Source organism: Taudactylus pleione, unplaced genomic scaffold (genome assembly GCF_031769625.1).
Source record: "Taudactylus pleione unplaced genomic scaffold, aTauple2 ptg000037l, whole genome shotgun sequence".
In the NCBI taxonomy this organism is placed as follows: Eukaryota; Metazoa; Chordata; class Amphibia; order Anura; family Myobatrachidae; genus Taudactylus; species Taudactylus pleione.
The window spans coordinates 12,946,897-12,965,540 of NW_028284439.1; the positions used below are offsets into that span (position 1 = coordinate 12,946,897).

At 47.7% G+C, this 18,644-nt stretch overlaps 1 protein-coding gene across 2 annotated transcripts in view; it reads right to left on the bottom strand.

Annotated features, from left to right (window-relative positions):
- The window catches only part of TNFSF10 (TNF superfamily member 10), a 79,017-nt gene that overhangs the window by 25,909 nt on the left and 34,464 nt on the right, over positions 1–18,644 (bottom strand). The window contains exon 5 of one of the 2 annotated variants that reach the window (XM_088452332.1): positions 17,433–17,779. In XM_088452332.1, coding sequence (XP_088308458.1) covers positions 17,433–17,779 — 347 coding nt within the window. Of the gene's footprint in view, positions 1–15,645; positions 17,780–18,644 lie in introns of those variants that run through there. The other variant, XM_088452333.1, reaches the window with a different exon arrangement.

Below are 18,644 nucleotides of genomic sequence, written 5' to 3' on the forward strand. Positions count from 1 at the left end.
GCAGTGTGTGTATATGTGTCAGTGTGTGTGTGTATATGTCTGTGTGTATCTGTGTCAGTGTGTGTCTATGTGTTGAGAGACAACGTGGGGGTGGAGTGATGGTGTGCTGAGAGTTGATGCAGGGAGGGAGATGATGGTGTGCTGAGAGATGACGCAAGGGGGGGAGATGATGGTGTGGCTAAGAAGAGACGACATGGAGGGAGATGATGGTTTGGCTAAGAGATGATGCAGGGAGATGATGGTGTGGCTGAGAGATGCAGGGGGAAGGAAGTTACACAGGGGGAGCGAGTCTAGTTGAACCGCTATCACATGATGATGACCTTGTTAATATTCCTACACAAACAGGCATCTTCCGGATGATGTGACCTACATGAATATTGAATACCGATTGAAGACGCCCAGGGAGGATGTATTTCTTCAGAGTTCCACATTGTGAGAAACCACCGAATAGGTAAGGTGCATATGGAATAGAAAGGAATGTTCCCAGACTGACAAGAAATTGGTGGCATGTCATGTTGAAAAGAAAAAGAAAGCGAAAGATACTCTCTTTTTGTGGGGCACTCAAACTACTATAATATACATAAAACTTAGCTTGTAATATATATGCTATTAAAATAATGAAATAATGTGACAAACATCTATACGTGAACACTGAAAAAAACAAACACAACATGTAATCTGGGCCACAGTAGGTCCAGTTATGAGTGACTGATAAGAGATAGGGGAAAAAGTTTTATATATATCCGATCTCTAAATCCCAATATGGATCAAACACAAAAATGATGGACACTGTGGTCAAAAAGGTGAAAATATGTATATATTGAAGGGGATTTATATAAGGAAATATAAAGAATATCTGCCCTTCAATGTAATATTCGGTGACTACCTAGCTAACTCCCTGTAAATAGGGGTAGTTCCAAAATTGCTGTCTATAGGCCACCCATTGAGAAAGCCCCCTCAAGTGAAACATGTGTTTGGGCACTTCAGGAAACCCTTTACAACTACCAGGGGCACTCCCTGTTGGCAGACTACCACGAGCAGCAACCACAACAGGTATCTCCTTCTGGGAACAGAGTGCAGAGCGCAGCCTGTCTCCTGCCCTGCACTGTTCATTACATCAGGGCACAGCAGGGCTAGCTCTCTGCATGGATGTCCCTCTCTCCTGTACTCTTCCTGATGACTAGGGAATCCCCAGAACCGCTCACCTATGGTTCACTGTGTATCACATACCTACCATAGGAAGCAGCATTCTGAGGAATATTAACCATTCTCACATTTTTTCTTTTTATTTCTTTTACACTATTGTGTCCTATTCCTCACACTGTTATCTGCTATAGGTACTCTCATTGTGCGGGGCACAGGAGAGCGAGTCTGCATTGCATTGTCATCAGATTCGCCCTCTAAACGCCCTGTCCAACAGCAGATGCCTGTGTCCTATTATTTCTATCCCCATGTATAGGGTGGAATCTGCTCACACAGTGTCCTATGCTTATGCAAAGCAGTCTGCAGCAGCCATTTTTCCCATACAATAGTGGAGAACCTTTCCTTCTTTAAACTATCCTGCTTTGTATCACACTTGGAATGAAATTGTCCTAAGATCACGGATATTATATATCAGAAAGTACTATCTATATACACATGTGTATATATGTGTGTGTAGTTTTTTATATGTATATACATACACTGTGCCCAGGAAAATAACTACAATTCATGTGGTCAATTTTTTTATTTTTCTGCTCGCACATTATATTTAATTTATTGTGGTATTATACACTTGTTCCCATATGATGATGCTCCATGTATGAAATTTATCAATTTAGATAGCAATTTGGAGAACAACTGTAATTTATATGGTCTCTGTATTTTTCTGCTCGCATGTTATTTTGATAAATCATTTATTGTGGTATTATACATTTGTTCCCCTATGATGATGCTTCATGTATGAAATTTATCAGTATAGACAGGAATTTTGGAACTACCCCTATTTACAGAGAGTTAGCTAGGTAGTCACCGACTATTACATTGAAGGGCAGATATTCTTTATATTTCCTTATATAAATCCTCTTCAATATATACATATTTTCGCCTTTTTGACCACAGTGTCATAAATTTTGTGTCTGACCCATATTGGGATTTAGAGATCAAATATATATAAAACTTTTTTCCCTATCTCTCATCAGTCACTCATAACTGGACCTACTGTGGCCCAGATTACATGTCGTGTTTGTTTAGTTTTTTCACTGTTCAGGTTTAGATGTTTGTCACATTATTTCATTATTTTAATAGCATACATAGTAAAAGCTAAGTTTTATATATTATAGTAGTTTGAGTGCCCCACAAAAAGAGAGTATCTTTCTCTTTCTTTTTCTTCTCATATAATACAACTCTCGAGGGTGCACCTCCTTAAAGAGACTTCTTGGGATTTTGACCCACATAGTATACTTATTTTGGAATACATCTACTATACAAGTGATTCTGTCAGTAGTCCCAGCAGTGCTTAGGATATCCTCATCCCCTTTTCCCTATACAAAGTTGGCATGTCATGTTGGCCTGCCCCATTTTCAGTAGCCACGCCCATTTCATTGTTTGACCACGCCCATTTTTTGCCGCCTAAACTTATTATCTTGGGGGGGGGTTTTTCCAATCTTAAATTTACCCTGGGCTCCGAAGACCCTATTTACGCCCCTGTATTGATTGTAATATCGATTAGTGATATATCTGTCTATCAATTATCGGACCATCAGGACTTTGCATTTCCCCAGTGGTTACTCCTCTCTGCAGGCCACCTGGTGGGGATGCTACCAGGCTGCCCGACCAGCAGTGATTGGCTGCTTGGCAGACACTGGGGGGAGGGTGCAAGGATGTAGAGGAGACACAGGAGTACCTCTGAGATTGGCGGCTGCTGGAAGATTGTCTTTAAGCAGCTGACTGGTCGTATTCTCTGTTACCATGTCAGGGAAAGCACAGAAGGCGAGGTTGCAAATGATGTGACAATGACTGGCAAGTTGCTAAAACACCTATAATATGCATATATACACGCAGTGCAGTGTAAATGAGTTTTACTAATGTTAAAACGCACATAGGAAGCATTACTGCATGCAATCTTAATGGCATGAAGCAGTAGCGCATGCAGGGGGGGTTTCTGAGTACCCAGAAACCCCCCGTGACACGGGTGAGAGCAAGCCCCACCATGTTATTAATCCCCGCCCCCTCATGACAAAATTCCGCAATTCAAGGGTCAATGGGGAGGAGGCGGAGCCAAAATGATGCGGGGCTTATTGATATGGCACCTGGTCCCATTTCCATCTCCAACCTGCAGCATGGTAAGTATGTGTACATGTGTGCAGTGGTGGGCTGGGCCGGGGAGCCGGGTGCCAACTGCCCCTCGGGCTGGTTCCCGCTGGGTCAGTCCCTACAGTGGCCAGCGGCCGCCCTCCACTCTCCCATGTTGCTGCTGCGAACGGAGCTCAGCTCCGGTCGGGCAGCTCTAATCTACAGCTTTTGCGCAGTGTGCATGTGCAGAAGCTGAACCTAAAAGTAAAATAAAAAACTCTCTGGCTCCGACGAGCCTTTGCAGAACCTCAGACTCCACTGATGGCTCCGCCTTGTCCAGCCCATCAGCGGCTCGGCCCCGCCTCCAGGACAATCTCCGTGGCTGTGCTGCAACAATAGGCAACCTGCACGGTGACGCCAGACCTGCTGCAGTCAGCCAAACAGAGGAGTGAGCAGCAGGTAAGTATTGACGGCGGCTGCAGGAGTGGCTGGAGCTGAGCACACAGGGCTGGGGGGGAGGTTGAAGCTGGGCACACAGGGCCGGAGGGGAGGTTGGAGCTGAGCACACAGGGCCGGAGGGGAGGTTGGAGCCAGAGAGTTTTTTCTTTTACTTTTAGGTTCAGCTTCTGCACATGCGCAGTGCGCAAAAGCTGTAGATTAGAGCTGCCCGACCGGAGCTGAGCTCCGTTCGCAGCAGCGACATGGGAGGGTGGATGGCGGCCGCTGGCCACTGTAGGGACTGGCCCAGCAGGAACCGGCCCAAGGGGCAGTTGGCACCCGGCCCAGCCCACCACTGCACACATGTACACATACTTACCATGCTGCAGGTTGGAGATGGAAATGGGACCAGGTGCCATATCAATAAGCACCGCATCATTTTGGCTCCGCCTCCTCCTCATTGACCCTTGAATTGCGGCATTTAGCCATGAGGGGGCGGGGCTTAATAACATGGTGGGGCTTGCTCTCACACTGGGCTGGGGTGACATAGGGGCAGTAGCATGAGGCTGAGACACCGGTGCTGGGGAATGTGGCTGAGAGATGCACACTGGGTCTGGGGGAGTGGGACTGAGAGACGCACACTGGGTCTGGGGGATTTGGGCTGAGAGACGCACACTGGGTCTGGGGGATTGGGGCTGAGAGACGCACACTGGGTCTGGGGGAGTGTGGCTGAGAGACGCACATTGGGTCTGGGGGAGTGGGGCTGAGAGACGCACACTCTGTCTGGGGGAGTGGGGTTGAGAGATGCACACTGAGTCTGGGGGAGTGGGGCTGAGAGACGTACACTGGGTCTGGGGGAGAGGGGCTGAGAGATGCACATTGTGTCTGGGGGAGAGGGGCTGAGAGATGCACACTGTGTCTGGGGGAGTGGGGCAGAGAGATGCACTCTGGGTCTGGGGGAGTGGTGCTGAGATGCACACTGGGTCTGGGGAGTGGAGCTGAGAGATGCACACTTGGTCTGGGGGAGTGGTGCTGAGATGCACACTGGGTTTGGGGGAGTGAGGCTGAGACACCCTGGGGCTGGGGGAGTGAATCTGAGACACACTGGGGCGGGGGATGGAGAGACACAGAGGCCTAGAGAGGCACAGGGGGTCCTGGGGATGGAGAGGCACAGGTGGTACTGGGGATGGAGAGGAGGCCTGGACTACCACAGGGGGGCCTGGAGAGATGCAAAAATTGTTTGATAAGGGAAATTCACATTTTGCCATGTTCAAAAACTTCTGTTACTATACATTATCTGGTTATGATGATGACATTGGTTATACTTCTACGTAACCAGGCATCTTCCAGACAATGTGATCTCCTACATGAATAGTGAATACCGGCCGAAGACGCTGCCCAGTGAGGCTCTAATTCTTCAGAGGATCCCCGCTATAGAGAAACCACCACATAGGTAAGGAAAGACTTTCAACCTGACTGGCCTGTACCTAGTGCAGATGGTTGGGGGACCCCAGAAAGAGTGTATCATTCACCAAGATTTATGTTGCCAACCTTGCTATCGCCAGTGGCTTGCAAAAGCCCCTCCAAGCCCTAACAGGGATTATCCTGCCCTCCTCCACAGACTTCGTCCCCTCAAGAGACCCGCCCCCATTAGGGCTGTTTCCAGAAAGGCACTGACCGACGGCATGTGCTGGAGTGAGTCCTCTCATAACACACAAGAGACAAATGCAAGTTTTGTGAGGAGGAGGAGGAATGGGATGGGGGTTCTGAATATGTGATATATAGATCACCTTGCTGCCTGTGTTTCTGCTTTGCAGTGAGTGCCACCTAATGTGGGTATATACATGGACCTGCAATCTGCCTGGCAGGTCCACACACACTTGGACTGCAGACAGCAACCCCACACTCACAATTGGACTGTAGACAGAGCCCTCTCCTCCCCCCCCCACCACATACACACTTGGGCTACACACTGCTACACACTGCTAACCTACAGCCCCCACCCCACACACATACACACATGGACTGAAGGCATCCCCCACCCGTGCTTGGATTGCAGACAAACCCCTCTCCCCCCCACATACACACAGTCACACTTGAACTGCAGACAGAACCCTCCCCTGTCTGTCTCTCTCTCTCTCACACACACCCACTCGGACTGCAGACAACCCTCTCTCAAACACACATACAGACACACACACACAAACTTCGACTGCAGACAGTCCCATCCCCCCACACACTTAGACTGCAGAATGCTAACCTCCTGCACACACACACACTTGGACTGCAGACAGCCCCCCCACACACACACCTGTACTGCAGACTGCTGTCCTCCAGCCCCCACACACACATACTTGACTGACAGCGAAGGCCTGTTGTGTAATGTGTGACGGTCAGGCTGCACATGCACATTACACATTCACATTCACCTGCCAGGGGCACAGCAATGCCTGTAAGGCTTTGCTGAAGCTGGAAAGGCAGTTGCTGGGTCGTCAATGTCTGCTTTGGGGAACACATCACTATTGCCATGTATAAATGGCGCAAGCGGTAGTGTGATAAGCAGCGATAAGCTAAGCTTACCGTTGTTTGTTAAATAGTGAAAGGAGACCATAACCCCGTTAGTAATTGCTAAAGGTATTATGTTTCGTTGTTAAATGGGGCCCTATATTGTCTCTTTCTACTTCAGGGTCCATAGGGGTCCACAGGGTGACCTTGGGGTATAGCTGGATCCTGGATCCTCGGGCACCACGGAGTTAAAGCTTTTAGCTGCTCCCAGGATGCACTTGGGTCCATCCTCCCCTATAACCTGCCCCCGAGCCACAGGCACCTCAGTTTAAGCTGGTGCCCGGCCGGAGTCGGGTCACCCCGTGGGGGGGGGTGGGGGCTGGGGGGCTGCAGGAGCAGCCCCCTAAAGCTTTTTTTTTTTTTTTTAACTAGGTTAAATTTATTTTTACTTTAGTTTTTTTCTCCAGAGCGGCAGCGATGGGCTGTCTGTACAGACACCCACGCTGCCGCTCCTTCTCCCTGCTGGCGCCGCGACGCCAGTACTGCACTGGGGATCATGGCGGGGGAAGCCAGAGTCTGTACTAGCCGAACTCTGGTTTCCCCCGGGACTGCTGCCGGGGAGATTAAGGTAAGCCGCGCACCGCTGATTAGCGGCGGTGCACGGGTTCCTTTTAAAAATGCAGTCCCATGCCCCCGGTTTAGGGGACAGACCGGGGGCGCTAGCGGTGGCGGCGGGTTCCCCCTCCAGTGGAGGCATACCCCGCCAGACCACTAGACCACCAGGGTAACGCGGCAAGCGGGATGCCGGCAACCCGGGGGTTAATATGCTAGCCAGGGGAGGAAGCCTTCCCTGTCTAGCGGCTCCTCCCCTCAGTTCAGCGCGCCTTTCAGCTAGTAGTCTGGCGTCGCTGAGCTGCAGTTACTCGGGCCACTCCTCCTCTGAGGTCTCCAGCAGCCATTTTCTCTGTGGCAGTGCAGATACTCTCAGGGAGCACGTGGACCGGTCCCCCTGTGTACCTCTCCCCTGCAAAAGGACAGTGTACACAGCACTATAGCCCTCCCAGACACTGAATCTGGGCAGGTTGATTGTAGTGGAAAGGTGCAGTGAGTATATCTTCCTGCATGGTATGTGACTTTTGCTAGTGCTGCCTGTCTGTGATAATTTCTACTTACTGTCAGCCTATACCTATCCCTTTCCTTCTCCTACAAGCCCTACAGGTGTGCGGGGGAAGGGTGTTTCTACTGACCTCACTTATATAGATCACGTATTTGTGAGGTCCGTCACATACAGCTGTGTGCTGCACAGTACCATATTGTGGGCTGTTGTCCAGCACACTGGTGAGTGCGCTCGTTTTCTTCCTACGTCATAACTGTATATTTAACTATATAGTCTGTCATGTCTGAGGAGGAGATTAAACACTCCGTGGCTCCGGTATTGTTCTCCTGCAGGCGCTGTTCTGCAGGAGTGGAGGAGGATTTGTCACAGGAGGGCCTGTGCGGATGGTGCTAGGCAATCCCTGGTACGTCTAAACCTCCTATGTCGCAGGAGCCACCATGGGCGATGTTTTCCCAGGTGCTGGTGTCCATCGCGGACCATCTGTCGGTCCCGACTGCCGTCCTTCCTAGGGCGTTGCCCCAGCCTACCATCCCCCATTCCCCGGGTGTCCCACAATTATTGCAAGCATCTTCTGCTTTTCAGTCGATGTTGCGCAGTGACGTGCCCTCCAGGGCGTCTAAACGCACAGTTATGGCGCAGGCTGCGCATTTTTCGGACTCTGAGGGGTCCTCGGATGATGGTGAGGTGCAGGATGACCTCAGATGCCTCAGTCCAGGAGGTAGACACTAAGTCTTCCATCAACGTGCGGGCTCTGGTTAGGGCGGTGCGGGCCATTCTTCTGATTGAGGATGAGGCACCCGCTCCCAAGTCGAGGTATCCTAGTTTTAAAAAAGCTAAGGTTACTTCTGCAGCGTTCCCCTTGTCTGATCAGTTCACGGATCACATGGCGGTGGCCTGGCAGACGCCCAGTAAGCGATTCCTGCCACAGAAGCGGTTGGCGTCCAATTATCCGTTTCCGGAGGCACATTGTAAGAAATGGGAAACTCCGCCTGCGGTCGATTCCCATGTAACACGCCTCATTAGGAGTGCTACTTTGCCATTGCCGTCTATATCCTCGCTGAAGGATCCTACGGACAGGAAGGAGGAGACTTGTCTAAAGTCTATTTACTCTCTCTCAGGGGCTGTAGCCTGGCCGTCCAAGGCCATCTCCTGGGTGGCCAAGGCCATTGAGGGTTGGGCCAACGCCTTGGAGGATACGTTTACGGATGAAGCTCCGGATGTCCAGAGGGCGTTGTTAGGACAGATGAGAGATGCCGCTTCCTACATTGGAGAAGCATCTTTGGATGCTAGCCTGCTGACCTCTAGGGTTTTGGCGGCAGCAGTGTCTGCTCGCAGATCCTTGTGGTTGAGGTCTTGGGAGAGCAGACGCTGATTCAAAGAAAGGCTTGGAGGCCTTACCTTTTATTTGGTCCGGACCTGGACAAAATAGTAGATACCCTGGCAAAATCCAAGTCAGCCTTCCTCCCTTCTGCCACGACACCCGCTAAGGTCCGGAGCTCGGCCTTTCGCTCCTTTCGGGTTCAGGGCAAGGCAAAGGGTCAGTCCTTCCCGAGGCAGTCCGCAACCAAGACCGCCTCGAAGCCAAAGAAGCAAGCCTGGAGTGCTAGGCGCCCTTCTTCCAAGCAAGAAGATAAGCCTTCTGCGTGATGGGATGGGCCTCCCTCTGGGGGACCCCAGAGTGGGAGGCCGACTTCTTCAATTCACCCAGTGCTGGCACAATACCACCATGGATGCCTGGGTGCGAGAAGTGGTCTCCCAGGGGTACGCCCTGTCTTTTCGGCACAGGCCGCCTCGCCAGTTTTTTTGCACAAGTCCTTCTCAGGACAAAACCAAGGCCTTGCAGGTTCAGGAAGCCATAGAGACCTTGCTGACGGCGGGGGTCATTATACCCGTACCACAATCTCAACGTGGGATGGGGTATTACTCTATGCTGTTTCTGGTGCAGAAACCCAATGGCTCTCATCGCCCCATCCTCAATTTGAAGTTCCTGAACAGGTTTCTCAGGGTTCCCAAATTCAGGATGGAAACTTTGCGTTCCATCATTCTGGCGATGGAACCGGGGGATTATATGGTCTCCCTGGATATCCAGGACACCTACCTCCATGTGCCTATTGCAACATCGCACCAACGGTTTCTGCGGTTTGCTATTCTCCACAACCACTACCAATTCAGGGCTCTACCCTTTGGCCTCTCCACGGCACCAAGGGTATTTACCAAGGTGATGGCGGTCATGGCGGCTCACCTTCGGAGCCAGGGGATACGGTTGCTACCATATCTAGACGACCTCCTCTTGCTGGCAAGCTCCCCGGAGGTACTGATCCAGCATCTCCACCTGACGGTCACTTGTTTACAGGCGCACGGGTGGTTGATCAACTGGAAGAAGTCCTCCCTCATCCCATCACAGCGGATGGTTCATTTGGGGGCCCTGCTGGACTCTCGTCAGCAACGGATTTTTCTGACTCCAGAGAAGGTCTCCTCCTTACAGCTGCAGATTCACAGTTGTCTGAGCAGTGGCAGAGTGTCGGTGCACTCAGCGATGAGAGTTTTGGGGTCCATGGTGTCGGCATTCGACATGGTGGAGTTTGCCCAGTTCCATTCCAGGCCCCTGCAGAGGCTGATTCTTTCGGAATGGAACGGATTGCCACACAGGATCCGCTCTCAAATGCTGGTGTTGTCCTCCGAGGTGCGTCTGTCCCTGGCCTGGTGGCTACAGACGGCTCATCTCCTCGAGGGGCGCCCCTTTTGGATCCCGGAATGGGTTCTGCTCACGACAGATGCCAGTCTCCGGGGTTGGGGGGCGGTGACAGGCTCCTTGTCACTTCAGGGTCGTTGGTCGGCGGAGGAAGCGATTCTTCCCATCAACATCCTGGAACTGCGGGCAGTGTACAGAGCCCTGCAGTCATCCGGCACCGCTCTTCACGGAAGGGCCGTTCAGGTGCAGTCAGACAATGCCACCACGGTGGCGTATATCAATCACCAGGGAGGGACTCACAGTCGAGCTGCGATGTCGGAGGTGTTCCGCGTCCTGGCTTGGGCAGAGCGCTATCTTCCAGCTCTCTCGGGAGTCTTCATCCCGGGAGTCCTCAATTGGGAGGCAGACTTCCTCAGCCGTTACGTCGTGCATCCCGGGTAATGGTCGCTTCATCCAGAGGTATTCCAACTGCTCGTGGACAAGTGGGGGCTGCCAGAGCTGTACCTGATGGCGTCCCGTCACAATCACAAGCTGCCCGTGTACGGGTCAAGGACAAGGGACGCAGGCGCAAGTCTGATAGACGCGCTGTTGGTGAAATGGCTGTTTCACCTGGCTTACTTGTTCCCTCCGATATCTCTGCTGCCTCGGGTCCTGCGCAAGTTCAAGCAGGACGGAGGCACACTCATCCTGGTGGCCCCAGCGTGGCCCAGAAGACCATGGTACTCCGATCTGCAGAGCCTGTCCATCGACGCTCCGTACCTCCTACCTCAACGGCGGGATGTGTTGTCTCAGGGGCCCTGTCTTCACCCGGATCTGGGTCGACTATCTTTGACGGCGTGGCTCTTGAGACAGCCGTCCTGAGGTCTCGGGGCTTTTCTAGCTCCGTTATTACCACCATGCTGAGGGTGCGCAAGCCTGCTTCCGCGAGGATCTACCACAGAGTGTGGCACACTTACTTTCAGTGGTGCGAGGCCAGAAAATATGATCCCCAGGTGTTCCAAGTTTCGCGTATTCTGGCTTTCCTTCAGTCGGGTTTTAATTTAGGATTACGTCTTTCCTCACTGAAGGTGCAAGTGTCTGCTCTGTCGGTGTGGTTACAGCGCAGGATTGCTGCTATGCCGGATGTACACACCTTTTTCCAGGGTGTTTTAAGAATCCAGTCTCTCTTTGTGCCACCTGTGGCCCCGTGGGATTTGGCGGTGGTTCTTCGGGCCTTACAGGGTCCTCCTTTTGAGCCCTTGGAGTCAGTGGAGCTCAAGTAGCTAACTTTTAAGACGGTTTTCCTCTTGGCAATTGCTTCCGCCAGGAGGGTTTCGGATTTGGGGGCGCTTTCCTGTCGTCCCCCTTTTCTGGTTTTTCATAAGGACAGAGCGGTGCTTCGCACTCGTCCTGATTTCCTGCCTAAGGGGAGGCTTCCTTAGACGTTGTCCGTGCACTCCAGGTTTATGTGGACCGGACTAGTTCTGTGAGGAAGTCGGATTCTTTTTTTATCCTCTTTGGTTTTCACAAGAGGGGTTGGCCTGCCAACAAACAGACTCTAGCCCGTTGGCTTCGTTCTGTTATTATTGTGGCTTATATGCAGGAGGGTTTACCTGTTCCAGCCTCTGTTAAGGCTCATTCCACTCGGTCTGTGGGCCCTTCTTGGGCTGCTAGCCGTGGCGCCTCTGCTGTTCAGCTGTGTAAGGTGGCCACCTGGTCTTCCATTCAGACCTTTTTGAGGTTCTATGCGTTTGACACCTTTGCCTCTCAGGATGCATCCTTTGGGCGCCAGGTTCTCCTATCAGCACAGGAGCGTCCCCGCCCTTAGTTGGACTGCTTTGGGACATCCCCAAGGTCACCCTGTGGACCCCTATGGACCCTGAAGTAGAAAACAAGAGATATGGTAAGAACTTACCTTTGTTATCTCTGTTTCTACAAAGTCCATAGGGTCCACAGGGCACCCGCCCTGACGCACCTGGCTTCATATGGGCTCTGTGACTGGTCACCGGTTTTCCGTCTCCCCTTTCTGTGAGTATGATTCTTGTGTGTTCCAGTATTCCTTCTCTCTGTTTCGTCTCCTCCTCCGGCCTGGGCTGCTTACCAACTGAGGTGCCTGTGGCTCGGGGGCGGGGTATAGGGGAGGATGGACCCAAGTGCATCCTGTGAGCAGCTAATAGCTTTAACTCTGTGGTGCCCGAGGATCCAGGATCCAGCTATACCCCAAGGTCACCCTGTGTACCCTATGGACTTCGTAGAAAAAGAGATAACAAAGGTAAGTTCTTACCATATCTCTTGTTTTTACTAAGAAATATCCAACATTTTATTTTCCTCTTATAATGTTTTATTTATTTTAGTGTATGTATTGAAACTTACATCCCTATTTGAGTAATTGATTAGGACACTCATTGTTCAATTGTGCCAGTTGGTATGTGCGACAAATCTCGCATTCTTTATTTAAGGATGAGCCGCTGCTTATGGGCCAGTGCTGTGGACTTACCCCCCAGGCTAAAAGTTGCCAGCCAGCCCGTGTGTGTGTAGAAAGTATGTGTGACATATATGTGTTTGTCAGTGTATATGTGTGTGTGTGTATATATATATATATATCTATATATATATATATACTATGGGTGTGATATGAATCCAGATGCCGGCAGCACGATGGGTGAAGATCCCGACAGCGCCCGTAAGTATACTATCACTACCACTTTCCCCCCCTAACCCTCCTTTATGGTGCCTAAACCTAACCCCCCCCTCGCACCCTAAACCTAACCCTCCCGGGGGGGGCCTAACCCTAACCTCCCCCCCGGGGTGCCTAACCCTAACCCCCCCTTCCCCTAGCCTAAACCTAACCCTCTCAGGGGGGGGGTGCCTAACCCTAAGTCCCCCTGTAGCCCTAAAACCTAACCCTCGCTCTCTGCGGCTGTCCGCTATCGACGCCCGGCTTACCTTTGTTCGGTATGCCGGGCGTCAGGATTTAGGCGGGTGAATAATGATTGGTGTCAGGATTTCGAAGCCTATCATTAGTCCCATGCTGGGAGTTATCAGTCGGGAAGCCGGCGGTCGGGATTTCAACCGTCGGTTTCCTGACTACATCCCATATTATATATATATATGTATTTTAAAATAAAGCAGTAATCCACGGCACTCACCATTCCTAAATTTGGCGTGCAACAAACTGTTCATTATGTTTATTATTATATTATTATTATTGTTATTTATTATGGTGAGTGCAGAGCCCCCGTGATTTATTTATATATATATATATATATATATATTTATCTATACATACACAGTCAGGTGCATAAATATTGGGACATTGACAGAATTTTCATATTTTGGCCTCTATTCACCACCACAATGGCTTTGAAATGAAACAAACAAGATGTGCTTTAATTGCAGATGTTCAGATTTAATTTGAGGGTAATTACATCCACATCAGGTGAACGGTGTAGGAATTACAATGGTTTCTATATGTGCCTCCCACTTTTTAAGGGGCCAAAAGTAATGGGACAAACTAAACAATCCTAAATCTAACTTTCACTTTTTAATACTTTGTTGCAAATCCTTTGCAGGCAATTACAGCCTGAAGTCTGGAATGCATAGACATCACCAGACGCTGGGTTTCATCCCTGGTGATGCTCTGCCAGGTCTCTACTGCAAATGTCTTCAGTTCCTGCTTGTTCTTGGGGCATTTTCCCTTCAGTTTTGTCTTCATCAAGTGAAATGCATGCTCAATTGGATTCTGGTCAGGGGCTTGACTTGGCCATTGCATAACATTCCACTTTTTAGCCTTAAAAAACTCTTTGGTTGCTTTTTCAGTGTGCTTCGGGTTATTGTCCATCTGCACTGTGAAGCGCCATCCAATGAGTTCTGAAGCATTTGACTGAATATGAGCATATAATGTTGCCCGAAACACTTCAGAATTCATTCTGCTGCTTTTGTCAGCAGTCACATCATCAATAAATACAAGGGAACCAGTTCCATTGGCAGTCATACATGCCCACACCATGACACTACCACCACCATGCTTCACTGATGAGGTGGTATGTTTTGGATCATGAGCAGTTCCTTTCCTTCTCCATACTCTTCTCTTCCCATCACTCTGGTACAAGTTGATCTTTGCCTCATCTGTCCATAGGATGTTGTTCCAGAACTGTAATGGCTTTTTAAGATGTTGTTTGGCAAACTCTAATCTGGTCTTCCTGTTTTTGTGACTCACCAGTGGTTTACATCTTGTGGTGAACCCTCTATATTCACTCTTGTGGAGTCTTCTCTTGATTGTTGGCTTTGACACATATACACCTACCTCCTGGAGAGTGTTCTTGATTTGGCCAACTGTTGTGAAGGGGTTTTTCTTCACCAGGGAAATAATTCTGTCATCCACCACAGTTGTTTTCTGTGGTCTTCCAGGTCTTTTAGTGTTGCTGAGCTCTCCGATGCTTTCTTTCTTTCTTTTTAAGAATGTTCCAAACAGTTGATTTGGCCACGCCTAATGTTTTTGCTATCTCTCTGATGGGTTTGTTTTGATTTTTCAGCCTAATGATGGCTTGCTTCACTGATAGTGACAGCTCTTTGGATCTCATATTGAGAGTCGACAGCAACTGATTCCAAATGCAAATGTCACACCTAGAATCAACTCCAGACCTTTTACCTGCTTAATTGATAATGAAATAACGAGGGAATAGCCCACACCTGTCCATGAAATAGCTTTTGAGTTGATAGTCCCATTACTTTTGGCCCCTTAAAAAGTGGGAGGCACATATAGAAACCATTGCAATTCCTACACCGTTCACCTGATTTGGATGTAATTACCCTCAAATTAAATCTGAAAGTCTGCAGTTAAAGCACATTTTGTTTGTTTCATTTCAAAGCCATTGTGGTGGTGAATAGAGGCCAAAATATGAAAATTCTGTCAATGTCCCAATATTTATGCACCTGACTGTATGTATGTATATGTATATGTAGATAGATAGATACAAGTGTGTGTACTGCATATATATATATATATATATATGTCAGTGTGTGTGTGTGTGTATGTATATATATATATATATATATATATATACATACACACACTAGAGACCCCCCTTTAAAAATCCTGCATTTGCCCCTGAGAAGAGGGCTTCCCTGTGTATCTGCAGTCCTGGAGAAAGCATTATTATTATATACACAGGCACCAATAGAGTACAGTTATTCTTGTGGGACCGTGGTTGATGCTTAACTGGTTTGTTTCAGGGGTGTTTGGGTTACCTATGTTAAATGCGCCCAAACACTAGACTCTACAAATAACCATATTTTTGGATAACTGAATATCCCTATTGACCTACAACACTGTGTACATTTTTAGCACGTAACATTTTGTTTTTGCAGCTCTTATGACAGATGGTTGTGAATATGTATCCTACACTACACTCAGCCGAAATACTTACAGGGGTCTCCAGTTTACAGGTGTGTCAGGATGCAGCCTTTCTGGGCTTTGATTTGGTTCTGAGCCACTTACTTAGTTTGCATCACTTTAATTCTAAAACCAATAGCTCACCTTTGTTTACACAGCAATGCCATTGGTTCCTTCAGCGCTGTGCATCAGGTTTAGACACTTTATCAATATTTTTATTGCTACATACAACCAAAAATAAGTATATTGCAGTCACAGTTTTATTTTGTAGCAAAAATTCCATATAGAAAAATACAAATGTAAAGCCACATAATCTTACTGATGACAAATGGCAACAATTACAAAAAATTAAAGTCAAAGTACTCTAAAATGAGAAAAGTGATTCATAATAGTCTTAATTATATGTATAATTTTTTCTGTATTCCAGTTTTGATCCCTTTATCCAGACAATGAGGAAACAGTTTCTATTTCTATAAGTTACTTAACCCAAATGGCGGAAGCCAATTTTCGACAAAAAAAAAAATTAAAAAATAATCCAAAATACCCAAAGGCACAGGGTGTGACAATAATTTTCATGGGGCCTAAAAATGCAGATAGTTTAAAAATACAAAAGTCTGAATTAATGACTTTGCTGGAACATCCATTAGTGATAAAAGTGCTGTATGGTATATTAGTATTACATTAATACAAATAATGATAACTAAGGGGCAATTCGGTTGCTGTCTCAGGCAGAATAATGGCTAGACACAGCCTTAATCAAAAAAGTACAGAATAATTACATATGTAGTATAATTGTAAATAATTTTACCAGAAGCCTTTTTTGTAAAGGAGTGATTTATACAATAATTACAGTGATTTTTCTGTCTGTGTTAATAGAGAGTATTTAATATGCTTAATATAAGCAAATATCATTTCCATTGGAAAACTCACAACTAATAATGTCATTCATCAATTAAACATGGTTATTCACAGGTGGATAGTCTCCTTAAAATATCATTATCATACTGGTTTCTCTGGAAAGAGAAAGATGACCTCCCATTTCTAACAGTAGATTCAGGAAAACATTTCCTTGTCCAGTTCTTTGGCAACCAAAAGTCCTAGGAAGGTCGGACAGTAGATACTGATGGGAATTGCATTATAATAAGAGCAGGGGGCTCAGACAAACGCACAATTATTATAGTGCTATTGGAGGTGCAATAGATTTTGTGATATCTATTGAACACCATTAAATATCACTAAAATAAAAATGGACATATTTACATTATTACATAATGCGATGGGATCATGTGTTTGCACATGGTGCTAATACAGGAAATCCCTGAGTTGATATTTCCCCATTTGCTTCCTTATGTACAGTGCACTATTGCTCGTGCACCTCTTATTCTGCTATCAATGTATGCAAAAATAGTTACTGCTATAAAGTAAGGACATGCAGAAGTGCAGCATGTAGTGCCTGTGATTACTGGAGTACACAAGGGCGAATGGAGAGGGTGCACAGATGGAGTTACTACAATGAACAGTGTAACGTGAATAACGTGTGCTGCATGACCAAATCTGATTCATTTAGCAGTGAAAAAATTAAGATACTTAAGTTAACTATTTGTAATGATGCACTGTTCATGGCAATAAGCTCTGCTTCGCCTGTATGTGGGGGTAATTTAAGGATCTGCTCCAGGCTTGGGTGTAACTACCATAGGTGCAAGGGGTGCAGCTGCTATGGGGCCCAGAGCTGAGGGGGCCCATCTACCTTATCAAAGTTACATGTGTTCTACTGTATACATTTTTCGCCATTGGGTGGTACATAGGGGCCCTTACAAACTTTTGCTATGGGGCCTTCAAATACCTACTTACACCCCTGACTCCAGGCCTCCGTCACATTATAAAATTTAGTAGCACATAACCAGTTTTCAACTTTGCCTCTATTTTCTTTTTTCCTGTTCAGAAAATATCCATTTTCCTATTGTTTAAGATACCAGGAATGCCCCCCAAAAAGTTGCTTTTTCATCCATATCAATTATACTTATATCACTCACTGTCACAAATATTCGATCATCTTCATATAGCTGAAAAACTCCACCTTGGTAAATGGAATGAAGTCCATATTCTGCACTTTTTGACCAACAGGTCGTCTTCACGTTTTTCATTAGTATCAAAGGATCTATGTATCTTGTTGTTACTTTATATACATATTGGACAAGCTGTCTCGCTCTGGCTTCCTCTGTATCCTGGTGACGGAAATATGTCTGGGCATAGATGTAATAGAGGCCATTTTTTGGGATAACCATCTCTCCACCTTGAATTCTGATGTTGCTAAAATATGATGGTGTATTTTCAGCCCATTCAGTTACTTTATGTCCATTGTATTTTACATGTAAAGGTCCTGTAAAAAGGAAAAATATATTTATATATTTGTTAAAGGTTTCTATGTCACATAAAAGAGTTAAATAAACATACATTTATGCTTACAATAATTTCTAATACACATCTATCTATCTATCTATCTATCTATCTATCTATCTATCTATCTATCTATCTATCTATCTATATATCCTTGATAACGGGCGCACACCCAAAATGCCATTAGAATAAATAAGAATTATATTTGATTATGAAGACGCAGAGGCCCTGATTCAGGGTGTTTTTTTTTTTTTTTGTGTGGCCTCCTGGCCGCTCGCATAGCTGTGGGTCACCCACAGCTATAGCGAGCCGCCATGATGATGGTCACGATGGTCAAGACCATCGGGCTTGCGACGAGACCCTTGTGGTAGGGTCTCGTGGCCGTAAGCCCCAGAGAGCTTTCGGCTCTAACAGAGCCTGAACCTCTCCACTGACACCACTTGTGATGTCAGTGGGGCCACCCCCAAATGACAGGCGTTCTCATGGGAACGCCTCCGTTTGGACAGCCACCCCCCGGCCCGCCCACCAAAGGGGGCGAGCTGTCACTCAGCATCGACGGCTCGCCCCCTTTGTTTGCGAGACCCGGAGCGACAGAATGCCCGTCGCTATCCGGGTCACGCACATGCGCACGACGGAGCCGGCTCCCTCGTGCGCATGCACTGTGGGCCACCATCGACCCGGTTACGAGCGCTCGGCGCTTGCGACCGGGTCTGAATCAGGCCCAGAGTGCCACCATTTGTTGCTTCTTTATATACATACAATCTTTTCAGTGATACCATGTATAATTTGTGGAGACTTATCATTTGCATACCTCTGAGAGTAGATTTGCCTATATAGACATTGTCTAT